At 49.9% G+C, this 12845-nt stretch overlaps 2 protein-coding genes across 3 annotated transcripts in view; one reads left to right on the forward strand and one right to left on the reverse strand.

The window, feature by feature from the left end:
- Positions 1-2380: 2380 nt before the first annotated feature.
- On the reverse strand, positions 2381-3415 carry LOC144169593 (WD repeat-containing protein 54-like). The gene has a single exon (XM_077698840.1). The coding sequence runs from the start codon at positions 3344-3346 to the stop codon at positions 2381-2383; it is 966 nt and encodes a 321-aa protein (XP_077554966.1). The 5' UTR covers positions 3347-3415.
- A 716-nt stretch (positions 3416-4131) lies between these two features.
- Positions 4132-12845, forward strand: part of LOC144145473 (follistatin-related protein 5-like) — a 481029-nt gene continuing 472315 nt past the window's right edge. For both annotated transcript variants that reach the window (XM_077677106.1, XM_077677115.1), the window contains exon 1: positions 4132-4337. The gene's annotated coding sequence lies outside the window, so the exon portion shown is untranslated. The remainder of the gene's footprint in view (positions 4338-12845) is intronic.

Consider the following 12845-nt stretch of genomic DNA (forward strand, 5'->3'; position numbering starts at 1 on the left):
CCGAGGGCAGTATGTTCGAACCCTCGTCAACGACATGGCCGAAGATGAGGCAGACATTTACACGGACGCTGCGGTTGACGGAAAAACGGCGGCCATAGCCAGGACCTCTACAGATATCCCCCAAATAAATGGATCCCGTCACGTCTTCAGTATACATACGGGCTTGTGGAAGAAGTGGAACTCCTGGGAATTTTGGGAGCAATCCGGCACATTGGCGAACCCTCTCCACCCTCTCCATTAAGAAGTTCAGAATAATCACGGACTCCCACGTCGCACTTCGGGAGCTGAATCGTGCGTTCGCGCCTAATAGCACGGCGACCCGAATTCTGACTTCGGTACGCGACCTACAAGAAGAAGGCTTCACGATTCGCATCGCCTGGACACCGGGACACACCATGAGTGCACATGGCAACCTTTTGGCACACGCTGCTGCCAGGGAGCGACTTCAAGCACCTCCCGCGGTTCCCAACGCACCATCCCTCCCTCCAGTCGGATTGGCAACTTCGGCTTCGGTATCTAAAGAAACTGAGCAGACAACTCTTGCAAGATGCGACACCGGATGAGTCCTCGACCTTCTCAAGCCTCTTTCACGCACGGGGGAAATATTCGCAATCAAAGTCTACGCCAATGCGGCCTACCCCCCTCACGTCATTTACAAATGGACAGCCCCTGCAGGGTCCGAGCTCCACCACTGCCCACACTGTGGTTGTGATGGCACACCAAATTTATTTCATCTAATCTGGCTCTGTCCTGCCTTCGACAGAGGCCGTGCGCAGCTTTTAGCCATTGGCCAGGTACCTACATCCGAATCCGAACACATCCGCCGGGTGCGGGAAGATCCACCAACCCTTGAAATGATTACTGAATGCGCTCTTGAGAATGGTCTCTTTAAAATGGTGTAGCAGCTTGTCCGACTCCCCTAGAGTGCACCAAGCACGCTCCATTTGCCCGGTTTATGTGCGAAAAGTGAGAAGAAAACAAGCTAGTGAACTGTGAATCGCATGTGAACAGCGAGCCTTTGCATTAATATGCAGAGAAAGAGAACTGTGTGAACAGGGAGCACCGCTGAACTGCTCTTTCCCCTACCTTTTTACCTCTCTCCCCCCAGGGCATTTGGCCTCCTTGCCTTAATAAAGCAATTCTCTCTCTCTTTTCAGTGATAGAGGTAGCTTATTTTTCATCATTTGGGAGTGTTTACCGAGTGCACCCGAGCCCGTACCTATTCTGCGCCGTATTTCTTTCTCGTGGTCGGGATCAGCACAGACAACCTGTCCGAGGTAGTTAGAATATTCTACTTGCTATAGCGTTTCGTTACATGCGCATTACAGTGTGCTTTCGGGATGTTCTTTCATCATTACTTTGGATTTATTAATATTTATTTTTAGACCCACGGCCACGCCTTGTCGTCTTGTCTTGTTTTTGGTGTCGCTGTCAACTATTTCAATGTGACCTGCCAACTAGCCCAATAGTACACTTTGCTAAGTTTTATTTCTAGTTCATCGAGATGTTTGTCGGGTTTAATCTTGCGCCATTCTATCATTGTTACAGAAGGTGCAGTTGCGGTCAGCGCTCGTCCTGTCGTCTTTCTTGACCGTGTCACTTGTCGTGATGTTAACTATTTCAATAGTACACTTTGCATTATAAGCAGTCTGATACCACAGTAGGAATCCCCCTGGCCCTTTAATAAATAACTTCATAAGATACATGTATCCTTATAGAAGACTATATACTGATCACTTTTGAAGTCGGCTTCACTGGTCTACACAAATGCTTTGCTGGATAGACCGTTTTAGGGTCAATAGAAGAGGTCCCTGAAACCCAATGAATCCTCCTGAGCGCTGTGCATCCAAGCCTTTTAAATTCGGCTTTCTCTAATACACAAACGCATTGCTGGCAAGAGATATTTCAATGGACAACATAAAAAGTTTCGTATCAAAGTATGACGGCCTTAGCGCCTATGCGGCGAAAGTGGGACGGATGAAGTGTTACAGACCGACGGACAGGTTTCTTCGCTGAGTGCACATAGAAATGTTTACGAATTTAAAGAGCGTATATCCGTGCTATGGTTTCTGCGCGCAACGAACACATCCGTCGCCGGGCAAGTCGCGAAGTCGGGAAAATCTCCCTGCATCGCAGGTAAACAAAATTAGTTAACATTTATATTTGCGCAAATATATTCTTTTTCCCCCGAAGTGCCATGCTTTTACGTCGCTAGGATATAATCGTCACACCTTTGTTCAATAAACGGCCAAATTTGATAAGTATTTTGGGTAATGCCTTTCTCCCGCCTTCAGCCCCCCAAACCCTTGAACATAGTCTCAGCAAGGTGCGGCGCCGCTGGCCTAAAACGTACTCCATGGAAGTTGAAACACGAGGACATTTATTTCTTGAACATGAACACTTCACCAGAGTCGTAGGCCACGGCAGCGAATGCGTTTCCATCGGGAGCGAGAAAGGCGCAGCCCACGAGCAAGGCATCGGCGACGCTTTCTCCGTACACGTGGTCAATAGTGTGCTCGCCCTCTCGGTCCAGCTGCCAGACGCGTACGTACGAGTCCTCGGCCACGGATAGTGCGAGCCCCGTGTCCGGCGCAACGTCGATGGCCGTGATCCAGCGGGCGTGGGCCACGGCCTCGGCCATCAGCTGGAAGGAGCGCGTGCTGAACACGCGGAGCTCGCCTGTGCCGTAGCTGGCCAGGACGAGGTCGTGCCACACACGGACGCTCACGCAGGGGGCGCCGGCCGGCGGTAGCTTTCGCATCAGGCTGAGCGCCGTCTTTCCTCGCCACAGGCAGATGCCGCCACCGTCGTCCACGCTCGCCATGATCTCACCGTGGCTGTGGATGTCTGCGACGGCATGCGGCGCGTGCTCGGTGGCCCGCTGGCAAAACGTGATGTTCAGGTCGCGCGACACCAGATGCACCAAAATCGTGCCACTGTTGGTTCCAACGCAAAGCAAGCTGGGACCGCACGTGCCGATGCCTCGCGTAAACGTCTCCTCAGCGGCGTCCAATTCCTGGGGTATGGGATGACAATGCAGGAACACTGATCCGTCCCACTCGAAGACCTGGAGGGCTCGCGTCGATGCGATTACCAGGAGCGTCTTGATGTCGTCCAGCTTTACCCATTTCACTTGCGTGATCTCAGTGCAGGGGCTTCCCCCCACGTCCTTACAGGCAACCTGCGACTGCTGCACGCTGCCGTCAGAAGAGCGGAAAAGCGTGTTCACTTCAGTCTTTCCCGCAAACGCCAAGTTGATCTTGCCGCTCTCTGCGCAGCTGGTCAGGTTGTTGGGCAACGGGGAGGCGCTATTCCGACACAGGATGCTCTTGTCCTTCTGGTACATGGCGCTGTGGAGTATCGTTTCCCGGCCGGCGTGCGGCCGCGTCCTGCCCTGTACCGCAGCCAAGCCTGATCAATACGCGTGTCAAGCGTGAGACCATGAGGTGCTATGGCAACGCCGGGTTTGGTACGACTACGCGAGCAGACCGATTGGTCTTTCGCGTTTTGCGAAAGGGGACGGAGAATGCAGGCCAGTAGAAATAGCAGGACAAAGTTCATTCCTCATTGCACTGGTTAAATACAGGTGTTATGCGCCTGGTTAAGCAATTCACAGGAATAGAAGTGAAAACTATAGAACCAACTGGAACAGAAGTGAAAAAAGTCTCTAAAGAGTATCTTGTTGTTATTCCTTAATTACAAAAAAATCGATAAAGACATGCTATGTTACCCAATTTCGTGGTGGTTGAAATAGTTACTTTGAGATAAACTGAAAAGAAACGGGATGTATCGTGAACCCTGTTTTCAAATCTAACCTGCCAACATCCAACGAAATTCACAAAAAAAAAACTTATGTAGAGGTTATTCTTTTTGTCTAGTGCATGTCTAAAGGCTATAGAGCATGCTGTTCTTTTTTTTTTTTTTTGGTTTTTACCATAATCATTGTTGCGCTCACAGCTCAAAGCGAACAATGGCAGAACTAACGTTGTTAAAAGCGAAAGCGAAACCGAAACCGAACCGTTATTTTTCCAGTCGTGGCTTGTGAGTGCATTGTGCGCGCGCTCTCTCGAGGGGAGGGGACCGACGCGAGCGACCCACTGCGGCGGCGTCGCAAAGCGCTGAGAGGGCTCTTGTCAGAGAGGCTGCTTCGCTCGCGTGCCGCCGGTCCACTGCAGTGAAAAAAGCAGTCAGGAGTCGTTCAGTCGCGGTGCGTTGTTGTGGAGCTCGCCGGCGGGGAGCTCATATCGTCGCGCGGCTTGGTACGAGGTTCGTGCGGCGTCTGCTCAGGCGAGGTCCAGGTCTTGCAAGGAGGTGTAGCGTCACGCCTTCTGTCCAAGGTGAGCACGTATACGCACGAGGCTTTTCGCCCGAACCGCTGTCCCGAATTGCGCGCGGAGGGGAGCGGCGGGCTTCACCGGAGAACTCCGCTTCAGCCGGGTTCGCCATCTCTGCGCGCTCAGCCGCTGCCGTTGTTTTGCTACTCGCGGCGATGACGCGAGCCCGATCGCACGACCTCGAGGCCTCCAGTCGTGGGATCAGGGCAGCGTCCAGCGAGCGGGATGACGTGCCGCCAATTCGCACGCCGAGCAGCGGGCCCGGGCAGCGGCCGTATAACATGCGCACCGGAGCGGAGGAAAGGCCACATTGGTTCCGAAAATCGATGTGTTGTTAGTTTTGTGCGGGTCGTTGGTTCGCGGGAGTCATGACGCGCGGGCACGCACGCGCTTGATGTGTTATTTGTTCGCTCGCTTCCCTTTTTTCCCCGAAAAAAAAAAAAAAAGGTGCGTACGACCGGGAGAATGAAAACGTGTCCGAGCAATTCGATTGTCGTGAGAAATGGCCAGCACGTTCCTCCTTCGGGTGCACTCTTGTATGACCCAGTTTTACTTTCAAATGCTTCTCTCTGAAGAGAAGAATGTGAGAATGGAGCGCGAAAGGGTAACTGTTTTCAGGCGCGATCTGACTACGAATTTTTGTGGGAGTAAACGTGGGTGTGGACAGTGCATCCTCCTTCATTCATTAAATGGCAGCGCAAACAGAAAAAAGACGTGGGAGTGACGGCACTAACGCCGTTACTTACTCGATCGCGCCTGCTTGCGCTGCCGTATGCGCCAATGGTCTCAGCGAGTCCCCAAAGCACCACAGAAGTAACTGAAGCTTTCATTTCAAAGCAGATCGAGTTACCGAAAGGGGACTGCTCGCGTTTCGCCGTCTGCTGATTGATTCGCAAATGCACGATAATTCCTCTTTTCCGAACAACGCGGTTGCGCCGTGATCAGTTTAACAACTGCCTTTTCTGCGTTCAAATTTTGACAAAGCAATATCATGCTAGGGAAAACGAATTTTGCATAAAAGAAGATGTGCCAGAAGAGAGAATTCGCAACTACCTTTCTTGCGCATTCTCCCTTTATACCCTGTCACGTCTTCCTTCGGAGATATCCGTGGCAAAATAGGGGGGAAAAAAATGAAAACGTGCGAACCAGCTGTGACTGCCTTCAGAGCTGTAAGTTGCCTGACAAGGCGCAGGTAAGTTTGGCCTGTGTGTGTTGCGGGTAAGCAGGAGAACACTTTTTTTCATGCGCGTATCAGCCGTTTTCATATAACGCGGCCCGTCAGGTAAAGAGACATACTTTCGAAAGGGTACAGGTTGCGCACAGCGGGGCTAGTAATATTTTTTTTACATTCTTTTTCTGAAAAAAGTTTTTGTGGAAAGAATCCAGAAGGATGTGTCCGCGCCCTAACTATAGTCTAAAGCGACTCCGTGGTTCAGCTACACCACAGTGCGCTCAAGTGACCAATCCACGTCTTCAACAAAGCAAATTCGACGAATGACAGTAACGTGCGTACTAGTTGACTAAAAAAACTGTGGTTGATTCCTCTGTCATAGGAATCGGTAAAACACGAAAGTGAAATATGCAGCGAAATCTGCAGCTGAGCATAATTTGCGGGTCGGCGGCTGTCTTGTGGGTGTGCTTGGCGAGCGACGTCCTGCTGGCGGGTCGCTTCTACAAAGGTGTACTGGCGTCATTTCCATGACGGATACGACATCAGTGATATATTGGTTTATCCCGGCATAAAGCACTTTCGTGTTAAAATATAAAGCCCAAAAACGAACAACCCTATGTATAACGTACTCTACTGCAGTACTAAGTGTTGCTTCTCCTCAAGAAGACCCTGTGTGCAGGGGGGCACCCTTTACAGGCCGCCTGCTTCGTTGTACTGGCGTCATTTCCGTAACAGATATGACATCACCGAAATCTTGCCTCCCGGAATAAAACACTTTCGTGTTCAAAAAACCTGATCTGCGATGTGGCACTGCGGAATGCAGAACTTCGCACTCGCATTGCGTGATGCGCAGACCAAATTTTTTGAGTGAAATTGTATGCTAGACATTGTCATGCGCCAAAATTTCGTCTTTGGCTACAGGGATTGGTCAATCGAGTGCATTACCGTACAGCTGAACCACAGGATCGCCTTAGAGTGTATGCTGTCGGCGCCAGTCGGTGCGAATACTCTACCATGGGAACCTTTCGCGATTAGGTGAGTAATTAACTTGAACTTTACGCTCTAAGTTTTCCTGTCACTTCTTTCCGTTTTCCCGTCAAAAAGAGCATTGCTCATTTTTCCTCGACTGTGCTTGTGCCCAACGTTAAGAAAGTACTGGCGGGCGGAGACAAAAACGGTAACACGAGCGACGACGCATGTCCGTAGCAAACAATTTTTCGATTAAAAAAAAAAAACACACACACCTTCCATCAGTACTTGTTCATCGAAGTGTTCTTGGAGCACTACAACGACAAGCTAATCTAAGCTTATTTTTCAGCAAATATTTTCCCATCACCCTATGCTGCTTAACCCTGCTTCCTTACAGCACGTGAAGACTTGTCCATCGTGCTCTACTCAAGGGGGCTACAATATGTGCAAGCTTTTTTTTATTGTGGAGTATTACCCGTGGTTGTGCTTTACAGGCTTATTTTACTAGAAGACTCGCGTGCATAGCCGCATGCCACCAAGCTTAGACCACGGAAATAACTTGTCCCTGCAGCAACGCAAGGGGGGTCGTTACCAATTTCATAAACGGCGATAACTAAACGAAGTCGAGGAAATGTAATATATGATAATGGGCGCAGGGTGTAAGTGGCGTCTTTGTTAAAATGGTTCTTCCCATGGACAGTGTGAATTTATGTGAACACCGCGTGCTCCTTCGTGAAGGCAATATTAGAACGAGGGCAACATTTTGCTCGCTCAATTTTCGTAACATAACTGTAACTTCTTTAAACGACGAGAATGGCCGTACCCGTACTTCCTGAAAGTTATGTTACGGGTAAACGCTTTAGTTGTACTTCCAAAGAGAAGCACCCTTTCTTAAGTCCAGAAATGCAGAAGAAAATGTTCTCCTTCTATACCCCCATGTTTAAGAAATGTTCGAAAAATAGATATTGGCTGAGCTGCCACCTCTCGCTGCACAAAATGCGGTCTTCCATTTCTGACAAAAAATTGATCCGACAGACACCAATATCTCAAGAATTATAGCGTATCAAGATGCAAGCAACGTTAGTGCGTTGCAGATCCGTAGCCAGAAATTTTTTTTGAAGATGGTTATCAGTTATCGGAAGGGAGGAGTTTTGCTGAAACAAACACTAAGCCTCGCTTACGCGCTACCTGAAAAAACATTCTTAGGCGGTTCAACCCCCCCCCCCCCCCCCCCCCCCTTTGACTACGTGTCTGGTTCTTTGCAAGCGCCCGATTGGTGGAGGCTGAAAGAGCCGGAACACTAGGGCGAAGCAGCTCAAAATCCAGCGCTGTTTTTTTGGTCGTTTTACCGGTCCTTTTTTTTATCCCCTGCGGAGCGCTTCTGCTGATTTTCTTCGGTCTGCTCTCTCTCTCTCTCGCTTCCCCTCTCTTCCCCTTGCGACATCTGACAGAAGAGGCTATGCAACACGCTGAAAGCGCCAAGATCACTCGATCACCAGCGCCAGCTTACGAGCCTCCGCGCGGCCATTTCCACCCCTGACCTCATGTGTTCTTGGCGTTCCTTATTTGCTGCTCCCAACCGCACGACCGAGGCGGCGTTCCCCTCCGGAGGAGAGGAGGCGATCACGGGTGGGGCAGGTGGCCTAGCGGCCAGCTGGCCAGATGGCGATATGGGACAGAATGCCCCCGCCGGAATGGGCTCTCTTCTCCCCGCTCTCGGCAGCAGCCGGAGATTCCGCGGAAAAAGCCGCTCTCGCCGGTCCAGGGCAAAGGGCGGCCATCATTCTGCGCGTACCCTTATTTTCGCGATGACACTGGGCGCGTGTTGGTCCCGCTTTCTGCCTGTGCACGTCTTCGCCGAAGAGGGCTCCTGGAAAATGTTGCTCTGGCCCTATTCTGTCAAGGCCATCAGCGCGAGAAGCTCACGAGAGGACGAACGTTGGGAACATATGCATGCATGACTCGCGACCTAACGCCATGTAAAAAGGGCGAAACTGTTGTGATGGCTAAGAACAGCTGGTGCGAGTAAAACACGGCCGAAGTAGGGTACAGGCCAAGTATAAGACCTACAAGCATCCTTCTGGCCATCTTCTTTATTTCACCCATTATTCCGATAAGTCTTGCTGTAGACATCAAAAATAGCGTTTTTAAATATAAGTGTGAGTACAATAACCTGGCGTTGCGATCATGGCTCCTTTGAGTTCATTGACAGCCGTGTTCTGTCTCTAAAAAAGGCTTAGACCATAAACAGGCCCGTGGAGCCTTCTCAGCAATACGGCTGCGCAATAGGTAAGCGGTAGAAGCGCGAAGGCTCACGAGTACGTCGTCGGCACGCGCCACGTCCGGCTCGAGAGCTCGCCTGGCCTCCCGTACGCTGGTGACTTTCACGCGCGTGTGTGCGTGTTGTTTAGTTAATTGTCACAGAGTGTTTAACGTTCATAGAAGACCCTAGTGGGATCAATCGCTGTTATTCATTAAATGCGCGAAGCATTGGCGTTTTCTTTCGGTGGAAACAGATAAATAACACGCCCACACGCGCGTGAAAGCCGCCGGCGTACGAGTGGCCAGGCTAGCTCTCGAACCGAACCGGGAGCAGACGACGTACCCGTGAGCCTTTGCGCTTCCACCGCTTACCTATGCTGGAAGCGTCGAACGGGGTTTGGGTTGGAAAGGGATCCTAGGATGTCTTTCGGTGGGCGGGGCAGGTAACGTTTCGTGGCTCCCAAAGCTCAATTGAGACGAGTGCCACGGGGAACGCTGTCGACTCAAGATACCGTTGCTCGTGGAGAACGAGAGTGACTTGGACAGACGTGTCTTGTAATAGCCAAGTAATACCGCTAGCATTCAGTTTTCAGGATTGTCATGTCAGATCATGTGATTGTTTACTTCACACGTTTAACTTCAACGTAAATAGCCACCTCGCTAGAAGAATATCAAGAGTGTGTAGCCCGAAGGCACCCTGTGCACCTTATTTTTAAATTTTTAATGCACTTGGTTCCCACCTATCTTACATCCTTGCATCCCATTTTCTTGTTATGAGTACAAGAATAAACAGTAACAAAAAATGTATATTGTCGGGAAAAAATAAGTGGTTGCTCACACATGCGCTTAACTTTTATTGAGGAAATCTTCGAAGAACTAAAAAAATTTTTCCAACAAAACTCGGAGCTCAAATTATTGTTAAATGCGATTTCTTTCATTCCATACGCACGTTGAGGATGTTCAATACTGGTGAGAAGTAGGTTTTGAAATATGGCGGCACTCCAAAAAACGACATACCCAGAAATATACACGTCAATTACATTACAGACTACATCACTATGAAAAAGATTGATCTTTCTCCTGGGTGCTTTTATATGACACGAATGTAATTTAGTTATGTTCATTATGACATAACGCATGGCGTGGGATGATGAAAATAAGGCTTATTGTGACTTTTATCTCTGAGACGCGTGACTCTCCGCTTTTCCAATACCCAAATGTGTCTAAGTTGGGCTCATGAAGACGGCGCGTATGTTGTAGCTACAAATGCATGACCAATCAGGACGAATATGTTTTAGCACGACGCAGCATATTTATGGCGCTTAAAACTTTCTGCGACACTAATGTGTTTGAGCCATGTTCATGAAGATGTTGATAACCCATGGTTGTGATTACGAACACTGGACTCACCATGGCATTTACTTTTGACTGTGGCACGGTACTTTCGCCATGATAATTTAGTAGACTCAGTGTCTCCGTTCCCGTCCACTACGAAACCAGAACGTGGTATGTTTACGTTAACGGGTATTTTTGAGCACGATCTAGCATATTTATGATAGATTACTACATAGTCATGGCACATCACCATTGTTACCGCCACCATGACCTACTCCTCACTAACAACAATAAATGTACAGTAGGGCGAGTCGGTTGGTCATGAGTTAGCTTCAAAACAGCATAAAAACCCAGGGGTTAATTCTGGCAGAAAAGGCATTCCCAGGCGCTGCGCCGTCTTCACCGGAGAATAATGTTTCCTGAGACCGTCGTTTACGCAACAAGCTGTCTGGCCGACATAAGGTTGGCCGCACGATAGTGGCAGGTATAGTATACAACTTCGCTCATGCGTTCTCAGAAAGAATGAGCACACTTTTCTTTTGCACATTTATGCCACATAGGTTCCTCACTGCTTTCCACCTTAAACGGCCTGCCCACCTTGTTCGCGGCACCGCAAATAAGGTGGGCCGGCCGTTTCTACCTAGAAAAAACCCCAGCAGACACCTGACCACACCACAACCTTTCTCAATTTGTGACTCCGCTATGCTTGACAGGACGACTGCTGTTTACTATACAGTCGATTCTCGTTAATACGAAGTCCACGGGGACCGCAAAGACTTCCAATTAACCGACTTTACAAATAAGCTGGAAACACACGAACAGCATTGCTATTAGTCCGCAACATGCCTCCCTTGACTTTGTTCAGAGTCTCGACTGTCGTCGCCAATTCGAGCGTGCGATGCGGGTTGCCCTGATGGTTGGGACTTATCGCTTAAATCGAAGCCTGAAGTGCCCTCCACCACGCAAAGTGCTCATACGGCGCGGTAGAAGGATGCCGACCTTAAAACAGAGAGGTGCGTACGCTGACGCGAGTCTCAACTGGCCTACCGCCCTACGACTGCGCACTGCCTCGATTGTGATGGCACCGACATAGTGCAGAACACTGTGATGTTTTGGCGCTTAAAAGATTGAATTTTATTGAGAAATGACAGTCACCTTGATGCTTTTTATTCGAACTAACTTCCAATTAACCGATATAATGGGTTTTAGCTGCGAATTAGCGAGCGATGGCTTCTATTAAATTGCATTTAAATTTGCGGGGCCAGAACATCACTTCCAATTAACCAAAAATTTCAATAAGGCGACTTCGAATTCTCCAAAGTCTACTGTATATCGATGGCTGGTCTCGCCTTGGGCCTCCATCTGCGCCACTCTCCCAAGGGCTGGTTGCTGATATGCTGCGATGTAAGGTGTCAGGAGAACAGCTGTACGTAGTTGTTCAACCCGAGCCCTGAGGCTTTCAAAACTTTGATGGTGACACGGTCTTCTCAAGGCATTCCCGAGAGCAGCTGTGGTGACTCCACGTTTGAATAACTTCGAGTAGGCGGACGAAAAATGCTATACACCGTTTGACCGTGGGGCGGAGTTCCAGCATACATAGTTCCGGCCTAAGAGCGACGTTAAGCCAGGAACTGAAGCTGATCATACTCTGAAACATTCCTCACGAGGATGTCACTCGAAGCCCGTGAAGAATTACTTAGTAGTTCGTTGACAACGCCGGAAGCTCTTCTCAGAATTTTCCTGTCTGCAATAGATTTGGTTAGACTATTCATTACAAACTTTTCCACATAGCGGGATACTTTGCTGTGCCGTGAAGCATCAGTCAACATTGTGTCCGGCCTCGCGAATATGAGGCAACTTAGACTGGGTGTAGAACAAGATCCTATGCACACCCATTTTCTCTAGACGTACAAACACGACAAAGGTGGGGCGAAAAGAAGCGATTACAGGAGCCTGCTTATGTCGACGCCATACGTGTTTTTGAAGGTGACAGCTCCCGCTGCACCAATGCCATTGCTCACAACGTCACAAATACAAGAGTGTGGCAACAAGTAGTTGATTGTAGGGTTTTAACGCGCCGACGCAGAGCAGGCGATGAGGCGCGCCGTAGTGGAGGGCTCCGGATTAATTTTGACCACCTGGGGATCTTTAATGTGCGCCTAAATCTCGTACACACGGGCGTTTTTGCTTTTCGCCTCCATCAGAAAAGCGGCCGCCGTGGCCGGGAATCGAACCCGCGACCTCGTGCTCAGCAGCGCTACGCCTTAGCCACTGAGCCACCGCGGCGGGTGGCAACAAGTAGTACTCCCTTCAAATCAACAGACGAAGCGCCCACCCCTTGCGTACCTTCTTTGTCCAAGAAAGCAGACACCTCACGAGGCTTGCAAGAGGCTTGGATGTCCGGTAGATGCCGGCGGCTTGAGCCACCTCATCCCCCCTTACCATAGGCGTGTGCCCCGGGGTCCAGATGATGCGGAGGTCGGGAGGAGTGGGCAAGAACTGTAGAATGCGGAGGGCGGGAGATACGATGTGGCCGGCAGCATCGGAGTGGCAGGCAGCCTGCGAGTCTGCAACTATATACGACGAGGGTACTTTCGACAGCGGTGGCAGCATGCGCAATGGAGATTTCCTTGCAGCAGTGGCGTCAATCATGAGGGTTATGATGGCGGTTATTTCTTTGCCCCGATGGTCGACGGTAGAGAGGGCGGAGGCTGGCTTGGCGTGGGGCTTGGTGACGTTGACGCAGCGAATTTTTTGCGGGTGTACGTGGAGCG

This window comes from Haemaphysalis longicornis, unplaced genomic scaffold, assembly GCF_048455015.1.
Source record: "Haemaphysalis longicornis isolate Haplotype H1 unplaced genomic scaffold, Haemaphysalis longicornis Haplotype H1 scaffold_1, whole genome shotgun sequence".
NCBI classification, from domain to species: Eukaryota; Metazoa; Arthropoda; class Arachnida; order Ixodida; family Ixodidae; genus Haemaphysalis; species Haemaphysalis longicornis.